Source organism: Eptesicus fuscus, chromosome 8, assembly GCF_027574615.1.
Source record: "Eptesicus fuscus isolate TK198812 chromosome 8, DD_ASM_mEF_20220401, whole genome shotgun sequence".
In the NCBI taxonomy this organism is placed as follows: domain Eukaryota; kingdom Metazoa; phylum Chordata; class Mammalia; order Chiroptera; family Vespertilionidae; genus Eptesicus; species Eptesicus fuscus.
In genome coordinates, this window is record NC_072480.1 from 47,875,748 (window position 1) to 47,894,243 (window position 18,496).

At 38.7% G+C, this 18,496-nt stretch overlaps 1 protein-coding gene across 2 annotated transcripts in view; it reads left to right on the plus strand.

The window, feature by feature from the left end:
• Positions 1-18,496, plus strand: part of NDFIP2 (Nedd4 family interacting protein 2) — a 55,243-nt gene that overhangs the window by 26,818 nt on the left and 9,929 nt on the right. For both annotated transcript variants that reach the window (XM_054719885.1, XM_008144038.3), the window contains exons 4-5: positions 4,313-4,406; positions 12,318-12,442. In XM_054719885.1, coding sequence (XP_054575860.1) covers positions 4,313-4,406; positions 12,318-12,442 — 219 coding nt within the window. The remainder of the gene's footprint in view (positions 1-4,312; positions 4,407-12,317; positions 12,443-18,496) is intronic.

The window sequence follows — 18,496 nt, forward strand, 5'->3', positions numbered from 1 at the left end:
ACTGAGCCATGCTGGCCAGGAACGTGTTTTAAATTGTGTCAGTATCTTGTCTTTTGACATAAAAACTAGCATTTGATAAATTGTGAGTAAATCCAGGACAAGGACCTTATATTTATGATTCCACTACCTATCTATCATCTGGGACATGTTTGGTACTTAATAAATGACAGTTAATGAATGCTTTCTTTACATTTGCCAATGTGGGAAATTAAGAAGAAAATACCAGAGTTCTTCATTTTAAAATATTTTACCAATTTTAGGATTTATAAATCAGCATTAAACATAGTTATAGTTGAAATATTGCACAGACACCATATTTTATTTTTTAAACATTCTATTTAAATGTTTCTATTATTTTAGTAGTTGAATAAAATTCCATGGAATCAATCCTATATAATAAAAGCCTAATATATGCTAAGTGTCCGGTTGTCTGGTTGGCCATGCAACCAATTAAAACATAGTATGCTAATGTATGCTAAGGCCTCTTAACTGCTTGCTATGACGTGCACTGACCACCAGGGGACAGATGCTCCGACTGGTAGGTTAGCTTGCTGCTGGAGTCCGGCCGATCAGGACTGAGCGAGACAGGCCGGACATACCCTGGAGCCCTCCCACGGTCCCTCCCTGGCTGGTCAACCTCCCATGTCCCTCTCCGACCCCGATCGTGCACCAATGGGGTCCCTCAACCTGGCCTGTGCCCTCTCACAATCCGGGACCCCTTGGGGGATGTCGGAGAGCCAGTTTTGGCCTGAAGGTGGAATGACCGGTTGCTATGACGTGCACTGACCACCAGGGGGCAGATGCTCAACACAGGAGCTGCCCCCTGGTGGTCAGTGCATTCCCACAGGAAGAGCACTGCTCAGCCAGAAGCCAGGCTCATAGCTGGCGAGCACAGCAGTGGTAGCAGGAGCCTCTCCCGCCTCCACAGCCGTGCTAAGGATGTCCAACTGCCGGCTTAGGCCCGCTCCCTAAGCCAGCAGTCGGACATCCCCTGAGGGCTCCTGGACTGCGAGAGGGTGCAGGCTGGCCTGCAGGACCCCCCGAGTGCACGAATTTTGTGCACCGGGCCTGTAGTATACTATAATTTAGTGGCCATTTCTCTCCAGTGAAAATTAGATTGTTTAAAAATTGTGTCTTATGTGTGTGAGTGTGCGTGCATGTGTATGTGTGTGTTTTCTGGTGTTAACCTTGTAAGGAACATCTTTGTGCATACATATGTCTTCTGTCTTTTTATAAATGATGTTCTGCCCAGCCTGTGTAGCTCAGCTTCGCCTTATGAACCAGGAGGTCATGGTTCGATTCCCAGTCAGGGCACATTCCTGGGTTGCAGGCTTGATCCCCAGTAGGGGGTGTGTAGGAGGCAGCCGATGAATGTTTCTCTCTCATCGATGTTCTATCTCTTTCTCCCTCTTTGAAATCAACAAACATATATTTTAAATAAATAAGTAAATAAAGTGATGTAAAAATCTCTGGACCAGTGTTTTAAAAGAGTATGAAATATTTATATTCTTGCCATGATATTGACAGTTTTTTTCCCCAGGGGTTGCTCATATTGTACTTGAATATTTATTTCTTAAGTTAACTTGGAATTATATAAAATTTCATTAGTATGTATTTAATTGTTGCCATTCATTACATTTACCATAAAGGATAGCCTAGGATATAAATGCAGAGTTTAATGAATCTTTTTGCCCAAATAATGAGAAACATGGTTTTAAAAGTCTTTTTGTTTCATGAAAGCAACCTATGTAGTGAGACTATCATGATTGAATGGAAAGAACATCAGTGTCCTGGATTCAACTCCAGTCTTGATCTAACTAATTATGTGATCCTGGGCAGGTTACTTAGCTTCTCTGATCCTCTCTGTGTACTAACACAAAATTGATATATCAACACCCAGCTGAGGTTATGTATCTGTAACATGGAGATAATGTATATGTATATCAGGTCATGCCACTCATTTGATCAAAACTCAGTAAGACCACTCAATTCACTCAGTAAAATATAAAGTCCTTCAGTGGACTTACTGACCTAATTTCTTCCTATTTCTCTCTTAATAGAAAGGAACTACTTCCTTGCTATTTTCTAGCATGGCAGGTATGATCCTATAAGTCCTTGTGAGGCACTGCTTAATCTCTTTGTCTGAAACACTTTTCTGTGAGATATTTACATAGTTAACTCTTATGTCTCCTTTAAGTCTGCTCAAGTGCCATCTCAGCGAGGCTTCTTGACCATCATATTTAATACTGTAACCCATAACCTCAAGCATTCCTAAACCATCCTTCCCCCTTTTGTGTAGAGCATTTACACCTTTTAATAATATATGAATAACTTACTTATTATGTCTTTGTTTGTTATCTAACTCCCCTTACTGGAGTATAGGCTCCAGAAAGGCAAGCATCTTTGTTTTATGTACACTCATGTATCCCTAATACCAGGAAGCTAAGTCTTGTGTAGAAGGGGTATTTCATCAATATTTGTTGAATATTAGACAATCAGTGATAACAGTCTTATACATACTTTCAGACAAGTTCTCTACATTTATAAGCAAATACATGAATATTTTAGTATATTTTTATACACAAAAGGCATTGTACTATACACATGATTTTCATTTAGTATATTTTAGAGATCGTTAAGAGAATACTAAGAACTTTTGTTCTTTTTTAAAAATTTTACATTACTTTTAAAATTTCATCACATATTCAGTAATTTACTTAATTGGTCTGTCAAGAATTGTGAATCATCTGAGATTTTACCATACTTGGCAAACTACCTGATTAGCTTGTCAATTTTGGGAATGTTGGCAGAAGACACGAGACTGCTCAGGTCAGAGACAAAAACTTGATTATTTACATCAGTGGTTTTAGCCAGAGTATTAGCATTTTCTCACACCAGTTTCTTGAGCTTTAGTTCCCACAGGGCAACTCAAAGATGGCCACATGGTACCTCCAGACACAGTGTGAAACCCTGAATCTAGGGAACCCAGTATTTTCTAATGGTAACTAAGCACGCCCACACCTTTGCTCTGGAGAGAGACATGATCGTCCTCTTCCGGGGTAGCCCACTATATATAAAGATCCTTAAAAAAGATAGTACAGAAGAAAGGCAAGCAGTGCCTCTACCTGGAAGACATGCAGAAACATGAGAAACTCATGGAGAATTATCTCTGACAATAGTCCATTATTGATGGGCATTTATATTGTGTCTAATCTTTTGCTTTTATTAACGTTGCTGCAGTGAATTATCCTATATAATAAAGAGGTAATATGCAAATTGACCCTCACACCCTCACACAAGATGGCCGCCCCCATGTGGTCAAAGATGGCCACCACAAGATGGCCGGCAGGGGAGGGCAGTTAGGCCTGCAGGGGAAGGCAGTTAGGGGTGACCAGGCTGGCAGGGGAGGGCAGTTAGGGACGACTGGGCAGGCAGGGGAGGGCAGTTGGGGGCAACCGGGCCTGCAGGGGAGGGCAGTTAAGGGCGACCAGGTCGGCAGGAGAGGGCAGTTGGGGAGTACCAGGCTGGCAGGGAGGGCAGTTGGGGCGACCAGGCCAGCAGGGGAGGGCAGTTGGGGGGACCAGGCCTGCAGGGGAGGGCAGTTGGGAGGGACCAGACCTGCAAGGGAGGGCAGTTGGGGGAGATCGGGCCAGCAGGGGAGGGCAGTTGGGGGCAATTGGGTTGGCAGGGGAGAAGTTAGGCATCGATCAGGCTGGCAGGGTAGTGGTTACGGGGTGATCAGGCTGGCAGGCAGGCGAGAGGTTGGGAGCCAGCAGTCCTGGATTGTGAGATGGATCGGGCCTAAACCGGCAGTCAGACATCCCTCGAGGGATCCCAGATTGGAGAGGGTGCAGGCTGGGCTGAGGGACACCCCCCCCCCCAGTGCACGAATTTCGTGCACCAGGCCTTTAGTCTTTAATACATTTCTTATAAGCGCGAGTATATGTGTGTATCTGTACAATGTATTTGAAGAGCTGGAATTGCTGGGTCAAAGGTTATGTACAATTTTTTTTTAATAAATATTGGCACCATTGATGTTTAAGGGTCCTGTTTTCCACTTGACCCTAATGCAACAATGTCATATCTATCTCTTCTTAATATAATTTTCATTAATTCAGTGTTATTCAACTTTTATCTTTTTTGTGTTTACCCTTGAAGTTACTCTTTTCAAGGGTGCCCATGAAAAATGAACACTTTCTAGACATTGTACTCATCTGTTTTGTCTATACAACAAATTGAGAATATTAGATTTTATTTAAATTCTTATTTTTATATTCAAGGTAATAAAGTTCTAATGTCTCATGTTATACAGATTCAGGAGGAAGAGTGCTCACCAAGAGATGACTTTAGTGATGCAGACCAGCTCAGAGTGGGTAATGATGGGATTTTTATGCTGGCGTTTTTCAGTAAGTGATCTTTTCTGTCCAAACTTTTTAGTTTTTTGCATGTATTGGCTATGTATTTTTAAAATAACAGACAGTGAAGAAAGGCAAATATTGTTAGCATGTGTCTACCTTTTTTAAAATGTAAATTGTTCCTGATACTAGCTAAGTGTGATCAAATGTTACAGTACAAACCCTAGAATTTATTAAATACTTATCAGATGACTGTATTGTAGTCATCATGCTAGATGCTGACTGTATAGAGATATATAAGCATCTTTAAGTTAAATATAGTTTTATATGAGTAATGCTTCATGTCCATTCAATATTGTAGGAGCATGTAGAATGAAACTATAAATTCTGCTTTTGAGGCAGAGGACTTTTCCATTTGAGTGTCTTTAAACCAGAAGAGAAGTTGGAAAAAGAAATATTCTGGGCAGCTAGAACCATGTGATTTGAGACACATAAGTATGAAAGTGTAAGACTTATTTGAAGGGAATGGTGAGTAGCTAGAAGCCCAGAAATCTAAGTTACATTTTGTAACATCTTGCAAAATTAATATTTAACTTATAAAGTAAATTTAAGATACTTGTGGGAAAACTGTGTTATAGTCTTTATTATTTCAGTTTCTAATTGGCACAGTGTAAACAGTAAATAAGATTATGAAACTCAAAAAAATTAAATTGCTAAAATAAGTTTTGGAAACCTGATATTCATGTAGTCTATATATGGTTAATTTCTGCCCTCAGCTTAGTTAGATGATCAAGTTTTTATACCTTCTTTGGTAGAATGCTAATATAATTCATGATTTATTTTGATAATAAAAACCAGAAGTGGTTTACTTACTTAGAGTACCACATTTAACTTTAAAAATAGAAAATACACACTGAATTGAATTACTTTTGAATCTGAAAAATTACTGACCTCCTCTATTTTTTTTAAAGATATTTTTTTTAATTGACTTTTAGAGAGAGAGGAAGAGAGAGAGAGACAAACATTGATGTGACAGTGAAACACTGATCGGCTGCCTCCTGCACCCACGCTACCAGGGATCAAGCCCGAAACCCGGGCATGTGCCCTGATGGGAATTGAACTGGCGACAACACCCAATCAACTGAGTCACATCGGCCAGGGTTCTTGCTTCCTTTTTTTCCATCTTCTGAAGAAGTAGATAATCACTCAGAAATGGGTGGGTGAATGGGTGGGCAGTTATATTTTTCTCTTCAAATTTATTAAATTATATTCAGGTAGGCACCAGCTAATTTAATACAATATTTAAATCTCATGGTTTTAGTTAACAATTTCTAGTTAAATATGATGTTAGATACTATGCAAAGGAAATGAACACTTTAGCTACAAATAACTACTGTTTTTTACTGCTAGTTTAGTGAACCTTGTTTTCTTAAACATTGATTCCTTAATTAGAAAAGAAAGAATTTAAATTTATTGTACTCTATGTAGTATAAATACCTGTTTTTTAGAAATAAAAACATGTTATTTTACATTATCTAATTATTTGACTCAGAGCTTAATTATTATTTCTCCATTTCTGTCACTAAATCATACTCTTCTTTTTAGTTTTTGGATTTGAAAACATTTTACTAATATAACAGTGATGTAAATGCATGATAACCTAGACACTTGATTGACTTTATTTTTGGCCACTAGTGATATATTAATTAATGTAAATGCGAGTATTTATGTTAATATATAAAATGGAAATTATCTGACTTGTTTTAAATTTTTACTGAATTATGTTTCTACAGTTTATGTTTTTATACTATTTCATAGTCTACAAATATTGCACTAATATTATAAAGTTAAATTATAAATTATTTATCTTTATTTCCTTACATATTTTTTTCTGGTGTCTATAGGCCAGAGCTTGAGCTTACTTGCTTTAAAGAGCATAGATTTATTTGTGTTCACTACCACCTAGTGGCTATTCTACAAATTGCAACTTGCTATATTTTCCATTCTTAAACTATCTAGCAGTTGTCTAGATTGTTCTGTTGTCTGTTTCTAAGGTTTTAGAAATAGATTTCCTTTAGTGTGGTTTATAACTTAAGCATTTTGGGTTCTATAAGTTGTACAAGTAAAACTACAGTAAATATCAATTATAACATTTCAGTTAAAACCTTTTGTTGGTTTAATTCTTGCTATCTGTTTTCAATGTCTACATTTCTTTCTTTTACCACATGAAACCCTATAAAAAGTTTTACCCTTAAATATGATAAGATAATTGCATGTTCATGTTCTGAAAATGTAAAGAAAGAAATATTTGTATCCCCTGATAATGTTCTAGCTTCTACAATCCCTTCAAGTGTCACTGCAAAATGCCTTTTACACGCCTAACTGCCTCTGATCTTATATTTAACAGGTTTTCTCTTTAACAGAAAGGAAGTAAGTTATTTATCAGTTAGAAACTAGAAATTAAGATTTTGTTCACTGGATAATTGACAGCCTGTGGAAATAACCCTGAACTTTATTACTTAAGAATATATTGGGCTGTATCTAGAAATTGTTTCTTCTAAGGTTGAGCCTTTTGTGTCATGTGTGAATCTTCACTTCAGTGTACTATATTAATAATTATTTCCATTTTAGACATGAGGGTCACATAACTAAAGAAATATTAAGTTAATTGTACCTTTAAAAAGAATTAGAAGAGTGTTTCACAATGTAAATTCTGACTTGTAAGAAATTACCAAATTATCTTCCAAAGTGGCTGTACCATTTTGCATTCCCACCAGCAGGGAATGAGAGTTCCTGTTGCTCTGATCCTGATTGACATTTAGTGTTAACATTAAAAAAAAAAAAAGACATTCCAGTAGATGTGTGGTGGTATGTCATTGTGGTTTTTATTTTCATTTCCTTAACAATTAATGATGTTGAACATCATTACTTAGTAAATTATTTTGAGCCCCTCCATGGACAAGTCATAAAAGTTACAGTTACAGTTACTAAAGGGGTTGTCTGAGCACCACACATACGAAAAATAGTAAATTAATGATTTGTTTTGTGCATGCAAAGCTGTGGGTTGTTTTTTTTTTTATTGTTTTTGGATGACATTACACATTGTAAGTGAATCCAGAGAGAGAACATTTAAGCATTGCAATTATATCTTTAAAAACTCACAATGTTTATGAAGTATTAAATTTTATTGAATTTGTTATATTTAAATTTTATTTGAATTTGTTGAAGAAAAAGTTTTTAATTAAATTCTCTATAATTTAGTGGATAAACCTTAAAACAATGTCTGTTTAAAAATATATTTTTTATTACTTTTTAGAGAGAGCATGGGTGAGGGAGAGAGAAACATTGATGTGAGAGCAAGACATCGATCGGCTGCCTCCTGCACCCCCCTACCAGGGATGGAGTCTGCAACCTAGGCATGTGTCCTGACCGTGAATCGAACCAACAACCTTTTGGTCCATGGGACGACACCCAACTAACTGTGCCACACTGTTCAGGGCTAAAACAATTTCTTAATATAATGCTAGATCATGTCTTTCTAAATGGCTCATAGTTTAAACAGAGAGCCTAGATAAGACAGAAGTTTATCCCTGTGTAGTTCAAAATTAAGTATAGTGAAATTGATTATTCTTTGAGAACCTATTGTCTTAGAAACCTGGTGTATTTATATGTGATGAAAATTTTTCTTTGATCAAAATATTAATAAGTTCTTAATGTTTGCATATTTATCAAATATGCATATTTATCATCTATGATTTTCATTTGTTTACTTCAAAACAAGTATCAAGTTGTTTTTAATTTTAAATTTTTTATTTTGAAATACTTTAAAACTTAGGAAAAAGGTTGTAAAAATAGTGTAGTTCCCAACTTTTATTCAGCTTTTCCAAGTCTTAACATTTTACATGACTTCAGTTCAATAATCAATATTTGGTAATTAATATTAATGAAATACTAACTGGCTTACATATCTTATTCAAATTTTGCCAACTGTCTCATTAATGCCCTTTGTCTGATCCAGAATCTAATCTAGGATTACACATTGTTTTTAGTTGCCATGTTTCCTAAGTCTGCTTTAATCTGGAAGAGTTTCTTAATCTTTTCTCTTGTTTCTTATGACTGATTCTTTTGAAGAATACCAGTTAGATGTTGTGTGTGTGTGTGTGTCTGTGTGTGTGTGTGTGTGTGTGTGTGTGTGTCTTTGTCTCTTTCTCTCTTTGCAAAAATACACAGAAATGATGCATCCTTCTCAGTGCATCACAACAGGAAGGAATAATCTAGATATGTGTTACTACTGGTGATACTTCCTCTCATCAGATTAAGGTGATGTCTGCCAGCTCTCTTCACTATAAAGTTACTGTTTTCCCCTTTTTAATTAATAACTATCTTATGGCTACTGAAAATTAAAAGTATAGTCTTTCTATACTTTTAATGGATAAACTATAGCATACAATATTACTTTCTAGGTTATCCTGATCACCGTTTTGGGTAGGTGGAAGGTATAGGTGGTAAAAAGAAACAGAATATAGGTAAAAGACTTGGATGTTTCAATCCTGGCTATACCACTTACTTGCTTTATGACTTCATGTGCAGCTTAACTGTTCTGAGTCTCAATTTGTCCTTCTGTACAGTGGAATTAACTTGACCTTTCCCTTCTTAAAAAGCTAATGTGAGGAACAAAGGAGTGAAAATATATGAAATGTCATAAATTATAGTGTTCTATTAAGTGAAGATGGTGATAATGTTTTCCTTCCCCATCCTTACCTGAGAACTCACCTTTTAGTTATAATAAGTAATATGATTTAAAATGATTTTCAAATGTCATTAACCTGTCCGAACCTGCCTGATTTGCTTTCTTACAAAGAAGGGCACGCTGAAGGTGAATGTGGAGAAGTGTAATCGGAGCAACAGTAAGCATTCTTTACCAACTTTCCTGAGTTTATTGCCTTGCTTCCCTGCTGCTTGCTTCCCCAAATCTTAACTAAGGAGTATAGGCTACCTAAGGTTGTTGCTTTTTTGGGTTTTACCATGGGCCTTGTTATATGGGGAATAGGTGCCCTATGCCCTGTAAGCTTCCATATTTTACCCTAGGTTTCCAGGGAAACATGCATGAATGACATAGAGTTGAAGGAAAAGTATTGTCTTCTTTCCTAGACATGTCTAATATGTTCTCCTGCCTCTACTACATGTTGTTTCTTTTGCAGATTTTACAGGTCTACGGTTTAGTGTACAGTTATGAAATTCTCTTTTTTGCCAACTCTGACATGTCATAGAGGATCCAGAATTGAATCCAGAAATGATTCTGTCCTTAAAAACCTATCCTGCTTTAATTCCTGTTTTACAGGCTAAGGGGCATAAAAGTGAATCAGTCTATGCTCAATTGGTCACTGTTTTCCTAGTGCTTAAACCAGTTAAAAATGGTTAAGTTATGTAATATATTTGTCTGTTGGGTCAAATATTGCACACTGGGTGTCTTACAAATGGAAATTAATTTTCTCCGAGTTTTGAAGGCCAGAAGTTCAAGATCAGGGTGCCAGAAAATTTGGTTTCTGGTGCAGATTCTCTTTTTGGCTTGCAGATGGCTATCTTCTTGATGTGTCCTCGCATGGCCTGTCCTCTACATGTATGTGGTGAAAGAGCTCTCTAGCCACCAACCCTATCAGATCAGGGCTCTACCCCTATAACCTTGTTTAATCTTAATTACCACCCTGAAGCCCCTGTCTCTAAATACAGTCACATTGAGGGTTAGGGCTTCAATATTCAAATTCAGTCAATAACAAGGTATTGTATCTGAGCACAGATAGCAAAAAGAAAACATGATGCTTTAGTAAATACTATTTTGTACTTTTGGATGTTATTCCTAGTGTGGGTGCAATAGGTATAATAGTCTGATTTGAAGAAACTAATTGGACAGTGTTTGAATATATACGCAAATGTAAAAATATACTTTTGAAATATTTTGCTCTTTTGGATTTTCTCCATCAATGCGTCCTATGTTTTAACAACATGGCATGCTTACAAAATGATAGCATGTGTACAGCACACTGGGATAAAGGAAGAAGGTGGTCAAGACTGGTAGCAGTCTGTCCTCTGCCCTAGCCCTCACCCGCCTGCCCTGAGGCCTGAGGAGAGAAATATCTCAACCGGTCACTAACACATATGTGGCATATGTAGGCAATCTGTAGGAAATCTCTGCTGCTATTCATTGATATAAATTCTTTATTTTAAATAGATATAAAATTATTTTTGATTGGTTAAGTGTTTTTTGTTTTTCCCTACAGCTACCACAGATATTAGCCAATTAGGTACAGAGCAGTTACGTCTAATAGAATATTCTGATAGTGGACATGAAATATTCTATGTATCAGCTGACAATATGGTAGCTGCAAGCCACATGTGACTCTTGAGCACTTGAAATGTGGCTATTGCAATGGAGGAACTAAATTTTTAACTTTATTTAGTTTTAATTTAAATTTAAATAACCTCTTTTATAGAGGAGGATATGTTCCTGGGGCACAAGTAAGAAGCAGTGTGTCTGGTGGCATTGGTTAGCACAGATATGGAGGATAGCAAAATACTGATCAATATCTAGGTTTAAAAAAAGAAAAAATAGAAAGTTAAATAAGCTTCATTTCCAATAGTGTCTCCTGAAATTTTTTTTCTACAGAAAAGATAGGACCTACTCTGTAAGGTGAAGATATTTTATATGGCTAGTAATGATAGCTAACACTTCAGCAGCTACATGTGTGAGGTTCTGTACTGTGCTAAGCTCTTTACATTCATTATGTCACTTAATCCTTTAATCAACCTTGTGAAGTAGGTACTTACAGATCAAAGAACTGTGGCTCACAGAAGTCAGCAGTGAGTCTAAGGTCACATATCTAGTAAGTGAGTATACCGAGACTCAAATATGGGTCCCTTATTTCAAAACTTACTCACCTAAGTCAGAATGGTTTCGGCTACAAGTAATAGAAAAACGCTACTCAATTGTTTTAAATAGTTAGGAGATTATCGCACAAGACAAGAAGAGCATGGATGAGCAGTCTGAAGGCACAGAAGTATCAGTGTTGTGGCTCTGCTTTCCTTTGCTTTTCTTCACTCTCCCCCACTTGGAGTGAGAGTTTTATCCTCAGGCTGATAAGAGATCCCAGCAGCTGTTCAAGATATGTCCAAACATCCAGAGGAAGAGGAGGGACCATTTCTTCTTCTTTTTTTTTACATAAAAGTAGGCAATAGTATAATAAATCTCCATGTATCCATCACCCAGCTCCAAAAGGGATCAATTTAGAGCCACTGTTACTTAACCTGTATTCCATCCTCCTTTCCCTTGCTATGTTCTTAAGAACCAAGGAATGTTTTTCAAAAGTCCTATTTAAAAACAAAAAATAATTGGAAAGGAGTTTTGTCCTCCTGTGATTTTGCCCCAGACTACTTGGGAGCCACCTTTTGGGGTTAAGTGTGGGATCCAGTCTTCTGTAAGGAGTCTGTAAAGGTGGGTGGGTTCCTGTGGAGGTGTACAGCAGGTTTGTTAGAGAGGAGGAAGAAGCATGAACAGTATCTGTTCTGGGAACCATCTGATAATTTATTTGGCTCAGTTTTTATATTGGCTGATTGGTTGACTGATTGCTGAGGCTGGGCTTCTTGGGTGGGATCTCATGGAAGCTACATTGTGACCTGGTTTTTATCTGGTATAAAAATGTTTCACCCGTTGTCATAAGCTTTAAGGAATTGATTCTTATTGATTAAACTAACAAGAAACCAAGCTTACTCATTTGTTAATGTCTGATAAATAACTTACATTTGCAAAAGGTAAACTATAGTCTATAAAGAAGGCTTAATTGGTACAGAGTTCAAAAAGAAAAAGGAATTGCTATTCCCATTGAGCAATGAAGTATTGTTAATATCAATCTCTGTTAATTTGTTTCCAAAGTATAGTTTTTAAAATAACTGTTCTCTTGCTTTTAGTGGCATTTATTTTCAACTGGCTTGGATTTTGTTTATCCTTCTGTATCACCAATACCATTGCTGGAAGGTATGGTGCCATCTGTGGATTTGGCCTTTCATTGATCAAATGGATCCTTATTGTCAGGGTGAGTGTCTTGATAATGTTTATCATTTTTATCTTTAAAATTAAAATATATGAAATGTCCTGTGTATTTCATAAATTTTATGCATATGAATTCAATTATTTTAAGACTATTCTTCTAGACTTTATTATTATAGCGATTTCTGTGGTGTGAAAATTTATAACTGTATTTATATGAGAGCTTGCTGGTACAGTAGTCCCCTCATCTGCAGATTTGCTTTCTTTGGTTTGTGTTATTTGTGGTCAGCCATGGTCTGAAAATATTAAGTGGAAAATTTCAGATATTTTGAGAGAAAGAGAGAGCAAGCAAGCACATTCACATAACTTTTATTATAATATCTTCTCTAATAATAGACAAATATGCAAATTGACCACACCTCCGACACACCCACAAGCCACACCCACAAGCCACGCCCACCACCCAATCAGAGCGAGTATGCAAATTAACCCAAACCAAGATGGCTACAGCCACAGAGAGCAAGGTTTCCTAGGTAACAGAGGAAGCCAAGCTTTCCGCCTGCCCTTGCCAGGCCTAAGCCTCCACTTAAGCTACAAAGTTTCAATTATGGAAGGTAAACAAATTCAAACAAATGGCGGCAGAATGGAGCTTGAGAGAGCAGGCCAGGGTTGCCGCAGGCAACAGGGGAAGCAAAACTTTTTGCACACCCTGGCTGGGCCCACCCGCTTAAGGCAACAAAGTTTCAATTATAACCCCAACACAAATGGCTGCCGGCCGGCCTCGGAGGGAGCCCCAGGCTTGGCTCTGCTCCAGGCTACAAAGTTTCAATTGTAGAAGGAAAATAAATTCCAGATACCAGGGCCTCTGCTTGCGTTGCCAGGGGGTGTGGCCGGCCTACAAACCACCACAGGCCCCTCGCTCAGGCCACCCCACACCCTAAGGGAAACCCCACCTGATCCGGGACACCCTTCAGGGCAAACCAGCTGGCCCCCACCACTGTACCAGGCCTCTATCCTATCTAATAAAAGAGTACCATGCAGATTGATCATCACTGCAACACACAATATAGCTGCCCCCATGTGGTCAAAGATCCTGCCCCCATGTGGACACAAGATGGCCACCACAAGATGGCCAGCAGGAGAGGGCAGTTGGGAGGCACCTGGCCTGCAAGGGAGGGCAGTTGGAGGTGATCAACCCTGCAGGAGAGGGCAGTTAGGGGTGACCAGGCCGGCAGAGGAGGGAAGTTGGGGGCAAACAGGCTGGCAGCAGAGTGGTTTAGGGGGTGATCAGGCTGGCAGGCAGAAGCGGTTAGGGGCAATCAGGAAGGTAGGCAGGCAAGCAGTTGGAAGCCAGCAGTCCTGGATTGTGAGAGGGATGTCCAACTGCCCGTTTAGGCCCGATCCCACCGAGATCGGGCCTAAACGGGCAGTCGGACATCCCTCGAGGGGTCCCATATTGGAGAGGGTACAGGCTGGGCTGAGGGACAACCCCCCTCCGTGCACGAATTTCGTGCACCGGGCCTCTAGTATTGTTATAATTGTTCTATTTTATGTTGTTAATCTTTTACTGTGCCTAATTTATAAATTAAACTTTATCATAGGTATGTATATATAGGAAAAAAACATAGTATATGTAGGGTTCAGTACTATCCACAGTTTAGGCAACCACTGGGGGTCTTGAGGCAGACATCTCCGCTGATGATAAAGGGGGACTACTGTATATGGAAAGAACTTTGAAAGCAGAAAAACTTGTTTGGACCTCATCTTTTTTATATCAGGGTGCTAACTTTAAGTTTTTAAATTCTTCTGAGCTTTAGTTTCTTCATATAGGTTGATAATAGCTGCCTTTCAGAGTTTTTGTGAGGTATGGAAATAATATAATTAAGGTCCCTTGCCTAGTTGCAGCACAAATATATGTTCTGCATGGCTACCACTATTGTGATATAGTACAGGCATTTCTAAGTCAGTTAAAACATAACAATTTCTGTTAGTTAGTAAAATTATCATGGATTTAAATATCTTCCTGTTCTTTATGCTTTTTTAATAACATAAGAGTTCAAAAGTAAAATTACAGGCTTTTGAAGTGTTGTCTATCAGAACTCATCTTTTCTCCCTTATGTTCCTGCTAAGTCTTCTTATTTTCCTGTTGTCCCTGGAAATCAACCTCTGTCTAACTCTTATGTACCAGATAGTGTGTAGGGAGAGAGCATGGATACCTCCTTTTCTTTCTCCTATCTCAGGAACTTTTCTAGTACTATTGTTATCATAATCTCCCACCAACTCTTTACTTTTGTCTCTTGAAGGCCCCTTTTTACAAAGCTTTTTTCCTGGTTTCCTTAGGATAAGGCCCAGGAAAATTATCAAAAGTACCTTTATTCATTGTTTTAGTAAGTCTTTTAAAAAGTTACCACATGTTTAAATGCAATCAATAAAACATATACTTTCTATTAACCATATTTATTGAAACATTGATTTATAATTGAATGAATCAAATCCTCAAACTTTCAAAAGAATCACAAACCTAATATGTCATCTGCTCTTAAGTGTTTCAGACACTTTAATTATGCACCTACATTATCAAATTGATTAAAACTTTACTCACTACAAAAATATTTAAACTATGGATTTAATGTGTTTCTTCATTATTTTAAAACTTATTTTATCACTTTTCAGGGTTTCAGTAATCTTATCAGACCCTTTTCCTGTTAAGACCAAATTACAGGTTTTGGTTATTAATAAGTTGACTCTTAGTTGGGACCTGTGGATTGGCTTCTTCTAAGATGATTAAAATTTGAACCATTGTAAGAATAATCTTCTGGCAGATTTTTCTTCTGGTTTCATTTTTAAAAACATGTAAAGTGGGTTCCAACCTAGAGCATAAATCTGTTAGGTGTTATGACACATACAGAGATAAAGAGAAAATCCCTATCCTTGCAGAGTTATGAGAAAAACAAGAGTTGGAGCTAGATAAGTCCAAACTTGGTTATATTAGTAATAAAATCAGTTAACTATTATTCAAATGGTATTTCTCATCTAAGTTATAAAACTGAGAAAATAACTTGAGGACATTTTTCTCATTTCAGCTAAAGCTGGCAAATTTTTAATATCATTCTAGATTCATAAAAAGGAAATTAGCCCAGCCCTGGCCAGTTTGGCTCAATGGATAGAGCATCAGCCTGTGGACCGAAGGGTCCTGGGTTCAATTCTGGTCAAGGGCATGTACCTCGGTTGCAGACCCCTCCCCAGCCCCTGGGGCTCATGCAGGAGGCAACCAATCAATGTGTATCTCTTATGTTGATATTTCTCTCTGTCTTTCCCTCTCGATTCCACTCTCTCTAAAAATCAATGGAAAAATATCCTCTGGTGAGGATTAGAAAACAAACAAACAAACAAAAAAACCCAAAAAGAAATTAGCCCATTATATGCAACCTATGCCTTTAGGGCATTAGGTCCTAATTCTCTCATAGAACTCTATGTGATAAGGTGGGGAACTTAAATTCAAAGACTGGAGTTTCTCAGAGTTCTGTAAGGTATGTATTAGCATCATGTTTGATCACCAGAACTATTTACTTTTCCTTCAAAATACCTTTACTGAGCTAAGGTTAATATTATACCTTTAGTATATATATTGAGAAATGATACAAGAAGAATATTTTTTTAAATCTTTTGTATCACTTTATCAAGTATACTAGAGCCCGGTTCATGGATTTGTGCACCTATGGGGTCCCTCAGCCTGGCCTGTGGGGATCGGGCCAAAACTAGCTCTCCAACATCCCCCAAGGGGTCCCAGATTGTGAGAGGGCACAGGCCATGCTGAGGGACCCCACCAGTGCACGATCGGGGCTGAGGAGGGGCCACGGGAGGGCTCGAGAGCGTGTCCAGATTGGGGCCGTCTTGCCCAGTCCTGATCGGGGAGGGATCATGGGAGGTTGGCTGGCTGGGGAGGGACTGTAGGAGGGCTTCAGGGTGTGTCCAGGCTAGGTAGGGACCACGGGAGGGATACAGGACGTGTACGGCCCATCTGGCCCAGTCCCGATCAGCCAGACCCCAGCAGCAGGCTAACCTACCAGTTGGAGCGTCTGCCCCCTGGTGGTCAGTGTGCATCATAGTGACTGGTTGAACAGTCAAACAGTCGGACACTTAGCATATTAGGCTTTTATATATATAGACTGGGGGGGCCCCTCAGCCCAGCCTGCACCCTCTCCAATCTGGGACCCCTCAAGGGATGTCCGACTGCCAGTTTAGGCCCAATCCCAGTGGGAACGGGCCTAAACTGGCAGTCAGACATCCCTCTCACAATCCAGGACTGCTGGCTCCCAATGGCTTGCCTGCCTGCCTGCCTGATTGCTCTTAACCACTTCTGCCTGCCAGCTGATCACCCCCTAACCACTCCCCTGCCAGCCTGATTGATGCCTAACTGCTCCCTGGCTGGCCCGAATGCCCTAACTGTCCTCCCCTGCCAGCCTGATTGCCCCTAACTGCTCTCCCCTGCAGGCCTGATCACCCCCAACTGCCCTCCCTCTCAGGCCTGGTCCCTCCTAACTGCCCACCCCTGCTGGCCTGACCACCCACAACTGCCCTCCCCTGCCGGCCATCTTATGTCCACAGGGGGGCGGCCATCTTGTGTGTTGGGGTGATGGTCAATTTGCATATTACCTTTTTATTATATAGAATTACTGACTATATGTATTCCCTATGCTGTACTGTATATCCCCATAACTATTTGGTAACTACCAATTTGTACTTCTTAATCCTTTCATTTTTTTCACCCATTCCCCAAACCCCCTCCCATCTGGCAACCAACAAAATGTTCTCAGTATCTATGAGTCTGTTTCTGTTCTGTTTGTTTATTTATTTTGTTTTTTAGGCTTAATTGTTGATAGATATGTATTGCCATTTTATTGTTCATATTCTTCTTTTTCAAGAAGACTCTCTAACATTTCATGTAATGCTGGTTTGATGGTGAATGAACCCCTTTAGCTTTTTCTTGCCTGAGAAACTCTTTATCTGTTTTTCTGTTCTAAATGATAGCTTTGCTGGGTAGAATAATCTTGGTTGCAAGCCCTTGCTTTTCATCATTTGGAATATTTCTTGGCAATTCCTTCATACCTGCAAAAGTTTCTATTGAGAAATTAGCTGACAGTCTTATGGGAGCTCCCTTGTAGGTAACTAACTGCTTGTCTCTTGATGGTTTTAAGATTCTCCTTTTGTCTTTAATCTTTGGCATTTTAATTATGATGTGTGGTCCTCTTTGAGTTCATCTTGTTTTGGACTCTCTGCATTTCATGAACATATTTGTCTATTTCCTTCACCTGGTTAGGAAAGTTTTAAATCATTCTTTTCTAAAATAGATTTACAATTTCTTGCTCTCTCTCTTCTTCTCACACCCCTGTAATACGAATGTTGGCATGCTTGAAGTTGTTCCAGAGGCTCCTTACACTATATTTTTGGATTCTTTTTTCATTTTGCTATTCTGATTGGGTATATTTGCTTCCTTATATTTCAAATCACTGTTTTGATTTTTGGCTGCATCTAGTCTACTATTGATTCCCTGTAAAGTAATCTTAATTTCAGTTGATGTATCCTTCATTTCTGACTGGTTCTTTTATGGTTTCCATGTTCTGCCCCTACCTCCCACTCCCAAATTACAAGATGAAGTTTATTTAGAAAGTTACAGAGGTAGTAAAGTGAGCCAGTTGGGCTGTGTAGGCTCAGGAAATAAGTTACAGAGGCAGAATAAGGGCCCTTGGAGCTTGGGAGAGAGAAAGGCAAAGGTAATGCACTTGGGGGGAAGAAGAGGCTGAAGGGAAATGTGCAGGCATACTTCCGAGAGGGAGAACGTGCTCCATGTCCTTTTTGATGCTGTTAAAGTTCTCTCTGAGTTCATCTATTCTTCCCCTAAGTTCATTGAGCGTTCTTATAACTAGTGTTTTGAACTCTGCATCTAGTAGATTGCTTGTCTCTATTTTGTTTAGTTCTTTTTTTAGAGATTGGTTCTGTTCTTTCACTTTGGACATGTTTCTTTGTATCATTTTGGCAGCCTCCCTGTAGAGCTGTTGTGTCTCCCAGGCTTCATAGAGTGGCTTAATGTAGTAGGGGA